The 13,514-nt window shown below is 35.5% G+C and overlaps 1 protein-coding gene across 1 annotated transcript in view; it reads right to left on the bottom strand.

The window, feature by feature from the left end:
• CFAP47 (cilia and flagella associated protein 47) overlaps window positions 1-13,514 on the bottom strand; it is a 291,654-nt gene that overhangs the window by 76,166 nt on the left and 201,974 nt on the right. The window contains exons 54-56 of the mRNA XM_057411837.1: window positions 6,981-7,156; window positions 4,734-4,841; window positions 2,727-2,838 (exon numbers count right to left, since the gene is read on the bottom strand). Of these exons, the coding sequence (XP_057267820.1) occupies window positions 2,727-2,838; window positions 4,734-4,841; window positions 6,981-7,156 (396 nt within the window). The remainder of the gene's footprint in view (window positions 1-2,726; window positions 2,839-4,733; window positions 4,842-6,980; window positions 7,157-13,514) is intronic.

The following is a 13,514-nucleotide window of genomic DNA, read 5'->3' as shown; positions in this document are numbered from 1 at the left end:
CCATTTGCAAGAATTTTTTATACATTTAAGTTACATCGTAAATATATATGCATATAAATATAATACACATACTTGTGAAATCTGTCCATGTATTTATATAGTGCGAAAGAAATAAGCTGGGGAACATAGCATTACTGATGACTGACAATTTTCATCTGCTAAATGTTGAACACAAATCACTCCATTCTAGAGATAAAGCAAGCTGTGGTTAGGAAAATACCACAAAATTCAACATTCTGATGACTGTTCTCTCGGAAACTCATACTGCCCACTATACTAATGAAAGGCAAGGGAGGAATTTTGAAGTAAATTTATGGAAGTTCACTTCAACTTCTAGAGATTTTGGCAGAATTTACAAGGATGTTGAGTTAACCCATACAGTGTAAAACCAACAAGAAGGGAAAAAAAAAAATTAGGCATAGCCTGCTAATAAATAAGTAAATAAATGAATGCTATGGAAACCCAACTCTCATTAAAGGAAACCCTTGAAGACTTCAATTTCTTGAAAGAAAACCAAAATGGTATGTTCCATTTAAAGCTGGTATAGGCTACAACTGCAAAGCCACTAATAAGAAACATAACTTTTCTCATTTTCATCAGTTTACAAAGAAGTTAATGGAGCCGCTTCTAATATAGATAAAACTGACAAGAGATTTAAAGCCTTTGAATTTAATTTGGATTTCCTTAAGCAACCAGAAGTTCAGGAATACTTGAGCGTAATTCAACTGGACCTCAGGAAAGCCAATTATTAATGATGGCAGTACTTGAACTTGAATCATATCTATAAAAAATAATCCCTTGCGGTATTTCAGTAATGCCTTCTGTTGCAAACTCAAACTGCAACAAAATTTCACACACATGGAATAAATACAATATTCAAATTTGTTTACATTCTAAAATATTAGACAAAATTTTAGTTAATATTTAGGCAACTAATCTGTAGGAAAGATAACATTTTCTTTTATATCTGGTGAATCTGGTTTATATCATTCCTCTATTTTCCCAATACAATCTATTTTTTACCTTCTCAACTATTTTAGGATCTTATTACAATATACCTCTCCTCTCCCTCTGACCCTTATACTAGTTTGCTCAAATAGAATCATAGAACCATTAAGTAGTTTGGGTTGGAAGGGACAAACCAGCTCCTGTGTAGGTCTTTCCTGCATGTCCTGGGTTCAGCAGTAGCAGTCATGCTTCTCCTTCTTGGTAGCTGGTGCAGTGCAGTGTTTTGACTTTCGGCTCAGGAACAGAGCTGATAACAAGGATGTTTTGGTTTGGCCAAGGACTTTGTGAGCCTCATGCTCTGCCAGGGAGGAGGGGAAGCCAGAAGGAAGCAGAGACAGGACACCTGACCCAAACTGACCAAAGAGGTATTCCATACCACAGCACGTCATGCCCAGGAGGTAACTGGGAGTTAGCCGGAAGGGCTGGGAGACTGCAGGGTTGGAGGAGGTATCGGTCGAAGCTTGGTCGGGCTTGGGGGCCGAGTTATCGGTCAGCTGGTGCTGAGGTGTTGTATTCTCTTCCCTTGTTATTTCCTTTATCATTATTATCATTGGTGGTAGCAGCAGTGATTTGTGTTATACCTTAGTTACTAAACTGTTCTTATCTCAACCCGTGGGAGTTGCATTCTTTTCAATTCTCCTCTCCGTCCCTCCGAGAGCAGGGGGAGGGCAAGAAAGGGGGGGGAAGTGAGCAAACGAATTACCTGACTGGGTTTAAACCACGACACTGCATTATCTTCCTAATGTCTAGAAAGGTGCAATTGCCATTTATTTCCTGTCTGCAACAGGTTTCTTCATTTTCTTTTTTCACATTAAAAGTTCTATATTCGGTCCCCCGATCTCTTGCAGCACAGTTTCCATGCATCTGTCCGCTTTTTTCTCATCTCCCCACCATAAAAAGGACACATTTAAGGGCATTAATTGTTTATAACATCCAAAGAGTTCTTCATTGGACCTGTACTATTAACTAGTAATCAATTGTCAATAAAAGATATTTTTCAGAATCTTGACCATCTAGAACTCTAGCCAATCTCAATGAAAATATGAAAGCTGAGCCCATCTGTATTACTTTGAGTCCTTGAAAGGACAAAAACGTTAGGCAGCAAGATGGAAGGGCTTCTGTGATGGAGAAGGAAAACATTGTCTACATATAATAGGATGAAGATTTTCTCAGTAAAATTCAATCCTAGGGTAAATACAAGTTTGGAGAATAAAATTATTAAAGGTATTTGCTTGAAGCTTGTGGCTAAATTGATAAAATTCTTATTCTTATTAGGCTCTGCAAGTTTGTTATAACTGCCATGACTAGGAGATATTCTTAAATTCTTACTAAAATTTTATCTACTTACCCTTAATATTTACCTGATTATCCTGTTGATTCTTAGAAACTTGTGAAACTTCTAGTACAGCCGGTTTGTTTACAACTTCTCCTTCTAATATTGCCTGAATATGATTTGCAACCAATGCTGCAGTCCTTCTCAAAACCATTCCACAAAGCATTTGAGGAAAATACATCTATACTTCAGCTTGCATTGTTTTTTCAAGTTTAACTGTTTTCATCCTTAAGCTAGAAAATCTCTAGAATACACACTTATAATGTCTCTAGTCCTTGAGACCATGCTGTGCATTCTGAACCCACAGTACGTTACACAATTCAATGTGTTTTGGAAAGAAGGCTCTCTTCTATCACTTAGGTGAAAGCACAGAAATCTTACTTACAGGGTGTTTTGGATCAGTCTCAATTGAAAAATTGCTAGGATTGCTGTTAACAAATTCTAGCTCCAGAGTTTCTTGGGTAGGATTAAAGAGAGGTATGTATAGACGAGAACATCTGGAAAAAATACATATATGCAATGACCATTAATTACAAAGCTTCTTCCGTCACATTTTATTATTCGTCACATTTTCTTTCTTGAAAACTGAGTACTTTTTAAAAAAATTATGCTTCATTATATAAATAATAATTTATGTGTTAGTATTTTTCTACTAGTATGGACGCATATTTAATAGCATTAATTAATATTATTAATTGTTACTAATAACAATAATAAATGGTAGCAATAACCATTCTAATACTTGGGTCAGTTGTAAGGGCAGAATTTTTCTTGGTGGACTTCAGTTGCCAGAAGGTTAAAGTTGGGTAAAAGGACTTTCTAGCTCCCTCAGTATTCAAGAAGAAGAAAAACAGCTTCAGGGAGAACTGATCCTAATGTAGGTCACCATGATGCGGAATCACTTTTCACAGTCTGCAGAAGGAGCCTAGTCTGAATGCCTTAAACTTAATGCCTAACTTTTATATGGTAGAAATGAATTCTAGTGTAACCAACACCACAGCTTCACATTTATTCCTAGGCTCCAATTTGCAGATTCATGTTTCGCCTTTTTTTCCTTACTTTCCGTAGATCAGGAAAAGCACTGGACAGAAATTAAAAGTTAATCACATAAATGATATCTGCAACTCCTTTTTGTCTAAGCAATGGTTTACAGGAAAATCTTGTCATTAAGTGGTGCTGCAAATAGCTTCTCATTTAGTGCCTCTAGGCATCCATTCTTCTCGGTAACTTTTTAACCTTGAGATCTCAAATCAAACTTAGTGTTTCACACGAGTCATTTCAATGGGGTTTCCTCCCGTTTCCCTCTTTCTTCCTCTGGATGGACTCAAAATCTGTTTCATTTTGTACAATTGTTACATTATTCATTACAGCATAATGGTAAATCATTATTTTGAACACGTAGATTATGTATTTTACTGTGTCTGTCCCAGGACAAAGATTAGAGTATGCTAATTGTCTAAATGCTATGCTTTACATCTGTTGGCACTCTGTTTCACAGACTGCCCTTCTTTATTTTCTAATTAAAGAATAAACAAACACAAGATACCTTCAATAGGGAGCGCAATTTTTAAGAGAATTCGTAGGACTCCCCAAAATTTCTCTATTCTGATCAAAATAATATATTATTTGTCTTTAAAAAAAGATTTATGACTGTAAATCACATTCTCATTATAGCACTAAGAGACACAGAAAAGATATTAAAGGTGAATCAGTGAAAACAGCAAATAAGAAAAGTTTGAAAAATGCGATACATATATTGGTTTTGCAGTAAGTTATCTAATGGATATTCCCTCTAGTGAAAGCTGTGGCAGGTCAACTGCCAGATTTCTCCACATATTTATCCTCTGGAAAACATTACTCAGTTAATCATAGCTAAATGAGTAAGAAAAAAGAAAATATAAAAAGCAACATTCAGAAGAGAAGGTTTTCCACTCAGGCTTTATGATCATAACTTCAGGCCCTAAAACTTGCATGAAGGGGGCTCCTTCCAGAATATAAATCCCCAGCAGCTGAGTGACAGACTTGTTTCCGCCTAATACTATCAAAGCATTGTATCAGTGAAGTGTCTACAGTAGAGTATAGAAATACCATTTCAATATTAGTTCAGAAAGAGAAAAGAAACAAAAAACTACAACAAACCTACAGAACTCTGTATTATGGATCTTTATGATTATGTTCTGCAGTATTTTCATAGTGGTTTCTATATAAAGACTTCAGATGATATCTATGTACACACTACAATTCCATTTATCTAGCTCTATCTACACATATATCCATGAAAATAATCTTCAAACTGCTACAGTAAACATACAACAATATTCTGGCTTTTTGATGTAAACTCTTCCATGATCCTTTAAAACACTAAGTCCAGCATTATGAAATACATACTTACTTTCCAAGCTCACATTGTATTTCAGGTATATTAGTTGGCAACGGTTTCTCTACAGTCAACTTCAGTGCATACCAGAACTCTTCAATCATGTCTGACAGGAATATGACACTAAAAACAGATACATAAGCTTAATATAATACAACTTTTGTGCAGACGATTAAAAATGTATGTGTTAAAAATCAGTTTAACACAAGTTCTTTAATTAGTAACCAGTTTTCCCATAACACTTCTCACTGCTATCTGAATTCAGTTATCAAAACTAATACTATTTACAAGTATTTATGCAGCAAAATCTCATCATCTTTCTTAACTTTTTAGCATTAAAGGTTGTGTGTTGTTTGTTTGCTGGTTTGTTTTGGAATTTTTTTTTTTTGCATTTTAGGGGCAGTAAATGCTACAACTCGAGCATTTCAACTACTAACTTACAAGAGTAAGCTGTAATTTTGTTTCAGTGTCACAGTATGTTCTTTCTATCTATTTTGAGCTCATAGCACACAGGAACAGAAATAATATTCAATGATTTTTATAAGGAAAATCTTTTAAAATCTACGATGAAACTGAGGGATAGACATAAACACATTTATATGAGCATGGCAAAGAGGTATGCTTTAAAAGAGTATTCAATATACTGTTTTCATATACAATCAAATGTTGTCATGACTGAGAACTGCTTGCTGCTAGGTGAGATATGTACAGCAGTATATTTCTGTGGTGAACATTCTAACACAGTCCTTTGCTATTGCAGATTTGCACTGTGCAAACCCATGACTTTATGGGACCAGTTCTTTTTCTAAATGATAAATAACTACGTCTGTTCCATGACTTTATGGGTCCAGACTAACAGAGCCTTTAAAGTGAGCATAAAATCAGCTTAGGAAAGACTCAACCATTTGAAAAGATACACCTGCCACAAACATTTTTATAACACTTTTTCCCAGCTGCTACCATACTAAAGGAAACAGAGCATGGCTTCAAAAAAAAGATGATAGCCTGGATGTAATGTGGAAGTACCTCTGCCCAGCTGTAATTGTAGTACAGTACTGCATAATTGTATTCACATGTACAGGTGTGCTTTCTGTCATCTTTGCATATATTCCACTATGTCCCAGCCCACCAATCAGCCGAAAAGTTTGCCACTTATTTTACTATTTGGAAATCCTGCACTTAAAAGATACCAGAAATATTATCAGGTATAAAAAAAATGTAGGTCACTCTTCATTTGCAGGATGCATAATTTCTACAAATTCCCACAGAAAAAAAAGTATTTACTGCAGTGGTAACAGTACTCATTTTTAGAAAACAGTATTGCTTGAAAGCTGTACTGTACAATGACACCTGGAATTATTCTGGTCTTTGGAAAAATCAGTACAAGCAAATTGAACAACACTTTGAAACACATGGATTTTGGCTTTGTAAATATTGTGTCTTTGAACAGAAGTCATCTGTTTCTGCCCTCCATACCATCCTACCCTCTTCCCCATCCCCACATTTTTGCCAGTCAATTGATATCACTGAAAAAGAGGGAATCATCATTTTCCTCAATTAAATAATGATTTGCTAACCAGTTAAATAATGATTTGCTAATCAAATTCCAGGAAGAGTGCACTTTTGCACTCTTCACTTACTTGCTGAACTGGTTTAGCTGAAACTGATGTCATCTGTCTATATACTGCTAATTACCATACCTGCATAGTTTTGCTGGCATTCCTAATGTAATTAAAATATTGTAATTAAAAACTTCTCCATATTCATTCCCTAGATCATTGTTAATTAATGGAAGATTCTGAAGCTGAATGGATTTATGTGAAGATTGTTAAAGGGCTCTTCACCTGGCTTTAGTTAGGTTATTACAGTTTTGCTTATACTAAGAAGAAAAAATAAAATCATGTCATTTCCTTTACAGGACTTTGAAATTCAGAAAACAAACAATTAATCTGAATTTTTCAGAGGGGCCTTCTAATCGTAAATAAATTTCTAAAACAGTGTTCACAGAATCAGTGCAAACTAGAAGAACTAGGGGTTATTCTACTGCCTGTCAGTTGGGTTTTTGCCTTCAGAGGAAAGATGCTGTATGGGATACAATGTATTTAAAGTTGAAATTTTTTATATAAATTCCATTTATAACCTTTTTCATTTTGGGAGCTATTTTAGGACAGTATCCACATCCAGTGACTGAGGTTTCAATGAAAGTAGTTCACTTATTAGTACAAGAGCCACAACCACAAGTATGAAAGCTCTACAACCTACCTTTCATCTGAAGTGCCAACAGCGACTGGGGAAAACTGCAGTTCATACAAAAATGCTTGTCTGGGACTAAGAGTGAAAGATTTTTGTCCACAAAGTAACTGATTCTCCAGCACCACATCCAGCTTGAGAATTTTATCTGAGGGATTAGTGATGGGAATATGAATTCCAACAGTATCCTAGAGAAAAAAAAAAAAAATTAAATTATGAACACATAAAAGATCTTTCTCAAAGAAGTGTAAGATACTTACTTGTGAATTACACTTATGTGAACACATAAGGCTGCATCTTTGATGTGTAAACTAACTCAAAAGAGAGAAGCTGCAGCAAGAGACATTTCAGCCAATCTTCAAATTGTAAAGTAGGTAATTCATAGAATCATAGAATAGTTAGGGTTGGAAACGACCTTAAGATCATCTAGTTCCAACCCACCTGCCATGACCAGGGACACCTCACACTAAACCATATCACCCAACACTGTCCAACCTGGCCATGATCACCGCCAGGGATAGAGCATTCACAGCTTCTCTGGGCAACCCATTCCAGTGCCTCACCACCCTAACAGGAAAGAACTTCTTCCTTATCTCCAGTCTAAACTTCCCCTGCTTAAGGTTTAACCCATTACCCCTTGTCCTATCACTACAGTCCCTAATGAATAGTCCATCCCCAGCATCCTTATAGGCCCCCTTTCAGATACTGGAAGGCTGCTATGAGGTCTCCATGCAGCCTTCTCTTCTCCAGGCTGAACAGCCCCAACTTTCTCAGCCTGTCTTCATACAGGAGGTGCTCCAGTCCCCTGATCATCCTTGTGGCCCTCCTCTGGACTTGTTCCAACAGTTCCATGTCCTTTTTATGTTGAGGACACCAGAACTGTACACAATACGCCAAGTGAGGTCTCACAAGAGCAGAGTAAAGGGGCAGGATCACCTCTTCAACCTGCTGGTCACGCTCCTTTTGGTGCAGCCCAGGATACAAATTCCATAAATAAGGAAACAGAATTCCATTAACAAGGAAACACTCAAGTCTTCCTGGGCAGTCTACATTCTAATAAGCTATTTCACCTGCCAAGATATGGCTGAGGCTTGACATAAAACACCTTACAGACAGATCTGCTGTAGTCCCAGCCAGGTAAACCCTCCCAAGCCATCTCCCAGTGGCCAAACACAGACTGCTGAAAAATTCCACTTTGTAAGCTGTCAGATGATTCAGGCTGATTTCTACAGGTTCTGTTCCTCTTCATTTTTAAGTTACATCATAATATTTGACATTAAAACAACACCACCACAACAAACATTCCTTCTCTCATGCCTTTATGCCATTTCTCTTACCACTGGTCTCCATAACTTTTTTGTTTAAAGTCTAGAACACTTCAGACAAGGACAATCTTTTTTTGACCACTAGAAAACATGGCTACTACTAAACACACACATTAAATTCCAGTTACTATAATAAAAGGAAGCCAAACGATGGCTTACTTAGATAAATATGCATCCTTTACACATGGAACACCTTTAAGATGAGCGGGAGCTGGGCAGAGGTGGCTCACTCTGAACAGCTCCTACAGTGCATTCTTCAGCAGCCCTCAAAACACAGTTATTTTTCAGCAGGGTTACAGTGACTCCCTTCTTTACTCTAAGGTTAAAAAAAGCATAAATCCATCCTATGTGCGCTATATGTCTAAATATCAATACACTTTATGAAATGAAATACTTTAAATGGATACACAGGAATTTATTAATGAAGGAATTCCACTGTCACAATTCAGGATGTGTACCTGCAGTTTAAAATACGTATGTTCTATTCATATATGTTCATCTACATAAAATCTGCAAAATCCAAAACCAGATATGTACATTTATTTCTCTGTATCTATATTTATCTCCATTCTGATTTTGGTCCCTTTCTTTTGCTCTAAGCAAGCCGTTTATTTCAAAATGGAAGGTGTTTCTAACTTACAGTGATTTGGTTCTCACTGGAAAATTTTGACATATACTCCTTTGCAAAAATTCAAATTGCAATATGAAATGAGGAAAAGAAAATATCTATTAAAATTAATAACATACTAAAAACTGACCATGAAATACTTTAAAAAACCTCACACAGCTGCATCATCCTGCTTTGATCCTGCCCATGATTTCATAAATTTCTATATATTTTCATTTATAGAAAATGACTACTGGAACACACATAAAACACATGTAATTTTCTATAGATGGCAAGCTTACACCAACAATTTAAATCATTGAAGTGCTTTGAATCAGTAAGATGGGATTTAAATTTGGTGTAAACTATTTTAAAGCTCAGATTAATGTTTTTTACCGGTGTAAACAAATTCCTAAATCTATCTACCATTTAATTGCTAGTGGCTTCATAATAATTTTACAGGAAAATATCTACATGCTGCGTTGAAGAAATACTTTTACAGTAAAAAGGAAATATTGGACAGCTTATTTAGGAAAAAAACAGCAACCATCAAAGAAACCTTTGTAAACTTGTACACAAAGGAGATTTTATATTGCCAACATTAGCTTAATAATTTTCCCTTGCCAGTATAAAATAAATGCCTAGGATTACGTATTTCCATGGAATTTCTCAAGAAATTTCCCAGGAATTGCTATAGTTTTCAAAGACCTGCTACTTCACAGATGGCAGTAAGAGCAGATACATATTTATCAACACAATGTACATATATTGTACATTTCTAGGCCTTAATGGATTGATAGCACAGTACTAGGAAAAATAACAAAATGCCCATGCAATGATTAAGAGGATTCTTTTTTCTGGAGGTACCCTTTTGCCACAAAGAATGCATAGGTTTCACACCAATAGCCAAGTTCCACCAACTTTATACACATTAATTTTGATTCACATCTCAGCATTGTGTTTTTTACAAACATTTTAACAAAGGAAAAATATAAAAGCTGAAAAAATAAGAGAATTAATCTCATTCCTCAAACTTCTTGTGTAAAGACTGCCAGTGCCCAAGAAAGAGCCATTCTGATGCAGTATGTCATAGTTTTACTCCTTTAGAATTTGCTGTGATCCACTTCCTGTCCAATGCAGATCTTTTTTTTTTAAATAAACTTACATAAGGTAAAATAAAATGAAATAATAAAATAAATATAAATCTGAAAGAATAGTCTCTGTAGGAGTTACCTGGTTCTGTGCCTCACTATGACTTAATAGGTCAGATAAACTGCAAAAAGAAAACATCCTCATTCTGTTGTTCCAAGAAAAGTTTACTTTTAAGTCAATGAAGTTTGCCTACAAATTACTGTCTCACATGCAACAGCTTTTGCATTATGAATTTTTCTTCCTGTGTCATACTACAGGTATCCATATTAGAAATCTGACCCACACATTCTTTCAGTATTTTCTCTAAAAAAGTAATGCAAGTTCACTATATCACAAGCAATGTTTATTAATAATATTAGCATTATATATATATTATTGACTGATATGTGTTACTAGAACCTCTGAAAGAGCTAAAATCAGAGCAGATTGAACCAAGGCCACACTTGAACTTCTCTGGTTTCTCTGTGCAGTCCAACTAGTTCTGCTGTGACCCAGAAAGCAGCCTCTCCCAGTGTATGAGAAAGATGTGGAAGTCTTTATTAGAGAACCATGGATTTATGAATAAGAATATAAAGCCTTTTAAATACTGTGGGCTCAGTTTTGAGTACCTGGCAGATCTTTTTGTGAGGGAAAGGACTTTTATCACAGTCACCTGAAATATACTTTTTTTGGCATATCCATTTGTCTGGACACGAGCCATTATTTCATTCTATATCTTTTATAAAGGGTATCCTACCAAGATTTAGCTTTTAAAACTTGTGTAAATATCAGTGAAGTGTTTCTCAATTGTTACATTCATTCTACAGTCACCATCTGCTGTGTACGGGTCACACAGAACAGACTGTTGCATTAATTTTTCTAGAGACTGCCAAAAACTAGGAGTTTCAAAGGCTGGAAAGAGCCAGAAGCAGTAATGGAAACACCCTGCCTATTCTTAGATCTGCATGTAAACATCTTGCTAAGCATGAAGACTCTGACAGTGATCTTTTGAAATTACCACTGAAGAGCACAGAAGCAGTTCATTAGTGGCACAGATCTGTGAACCATTACAAATGACAACAGTGACACAAGTTTCAGCTCAGCAAGAACAGCTCTCGTGGAAGTGGGGGTGGGCAGCATATGTTTCGGAGTTAAATTACCAACTTCTGAGTATGCAGTGTGGTTCTCAGGGACTTGAGAGAGAGAGAGAGAAAGAAAGATTTGGCAGAGAATAGACAAAACTATTGTCTCCTCACTTGTGTGGAAACCAAACTAAATCCCTTCCAGGCATTTGGTTTTATTAAAGCAGAAACTAATAATTCACTGTTCAAAATAGACCTTCCCCGCTGGCTTATCTCCTGCTGTACAGATCCTGCTTGGAACTCACATATTAGTTACTTCCTCTCAAAGCAGCCAATACTATTTTTCAAATATATGGATGGATTAGAAAGTCTCTTGACTCAGTGAACCAGCAATATACACTTAGATGATTTTATTTTCCATGAAAGAGACAACTGCTAAAGAGCAAGTGTGCTCAAAGCAGTAAACAACAGACTTTTAGATGTTTTACATAAAAACTTAAAAATTGGCTTGCTTCTTGACCTCTACATACAACCTGAAGGCAAAGTAACTGTTACTGTCCATTTTTCTAAACAATCTAAGATAACGAACCTGAATTTGTCAGCTTAAATTCAGCTTCTGTACTACTGTTGTCCACTGAAAAATCCACAGTACACACCAAAGTAAAATCCAGTAACCAAAACCATTTTTTTTTATTGTAAATTGTTACAATGTTGTCAATGGCCGAAGTTACTTAATAATTATCAATTGGTAACATTTAAAAATATGGGGTTTTACTCTGCATTTAGAACTAAAAATACCTGCAAACATACAAATGACTCGTAATAACCAAATGTTACTTAATTAATGGATAATGAATATTCATGAACAAATTTTTCTTTGACTTTTGAAGTTTCCTGTTTTCTCAGGTGGTTCCTTTGAACTGCAAAAATTCTTTGTAATGTATCCTTTCTAAATTCCAGAGAAATATATAAACTAATAACTACTGAATCTTCTAATATTTCAGTTGCAATGATTTTGATACACCTTTATATCAGGTATGGAACTCAAGCAGAAAATTAATCTTAAAATGCTGAGAAACAACCTTCAGAGAGTAACAGACACTGGTAACTCTTTCTAGTGAGGATGATGATTAAGCCAGTGCCAGAGATATGTTCATATTGTCACAATTAAATAGTCATTCCTTACTCCAGTTCACATAGAAGAGGAAATATCTGGATTCCTTTTTCAATTGTCCAAACTATCTAAAATTGGTAGGGTTTTATCCTAAAGTAAAAATGTCAACTAAAATTGTATAAGCAAGCTTTTCCTGAGTTAATGGTGTTTTACAAACTTCAACACAGCATCTGCTTTCAAAACAAATTCATAATCAACTAATTTTATGCATTTGAAGTTCCCAATTCAGATACTGTTCAAGAATTTTTGTGGATAAACTTCTTGCTCATTAGAATAATGCCATTTAATTATTATTTGCTGTTTCAGAAGCTGTGCATACTATCCATAGAAATCCAGCAGAAAAGGCCAGGTAACTGCTTCAACACGTTATAGAGATGCACAACTATAAATTAGTATTTTAATTGCACTCCAGCATTTTTAAACAGCATTCTGATCTTGGCAACACAGCAATATTATTTTGGACAAACGGGGAAACATTTTGAGAGCAGTGGTACCCCTGTCAAATTAGTCTTAAGTAAAAGATACAACTTCCTGCTATATAGATGGACAAACGTCGTAAGAATGGGATGAATAATAAAGATCCCTTCTTCCTTCTTATTCACATTACACAAGGAAAGCACTGAATTCTCACTACTCACTAACTCACACTAATCAGTGAAGGGAAAAGGAGTGATAGTGCCACCAATTCAGAAAAATGCCAGGATAGATTTAAGGTTATACTTCTGCAGAAAAATTCACAGATCATCACTTGGAGAAGCCTCCAAATGTAGTTTGAAAACTTAAGATAACTAATTTTTTTTTTAGAATACTCTGTTCTGTTTCTGGTTCCTCTCGTTGTTATTTAAAAAAAAAGCAAAGAAACAAAAAAAAACCAACAAACAAACAAGAAAACAAACCCCACAACTCTACACAGAGTATATATAACAAGTTTTGTCTTGAGCTAAAAATCTAGCACAAGTTCCACTGATTAGAAAGACAATCACTACAGAGGTATATCCAGGGAACAGAGTTCAAACATAAAGTTTTCCTTTCAGTGACATTACTTTAGTACCTAACTCACTAAGCTATACAATCTGTGCTTCATATTCTGTCAGTGAGCAATTTTTTTAAAAAGAACATTTTCTGAGGACTTGCTGTGTTTAATGATTGAGCAAAAAGCCACCTTGTTTTGATTCATAAGCCACAGGAGTAGCAACAGTAGTTATGGAACAAATGACATAGTAGTTT

Source organism: Pezoporus wallicus, unplaced genomic scaffold (genome assembly GCF_028554395.1).
Source record: "Pezoporus wallicus isolate ANWC-B61680 ecotype Strahan unplaced genomic scaffold, APGP_CSIRO_Pwel_v1 contig_1438, whole genome shotgun sequence".
Lineage (NCBI taxonomy): Eukaryota > Metazoa > Chordata > Aves > Psittaciformes > Psittacidae > Pezoporus > Pezoporus wallicus.
Note: the sequence above shows the minus strand (reverse complement) of the source record. Positions and strands in the feature narration are given on the sequence as shown.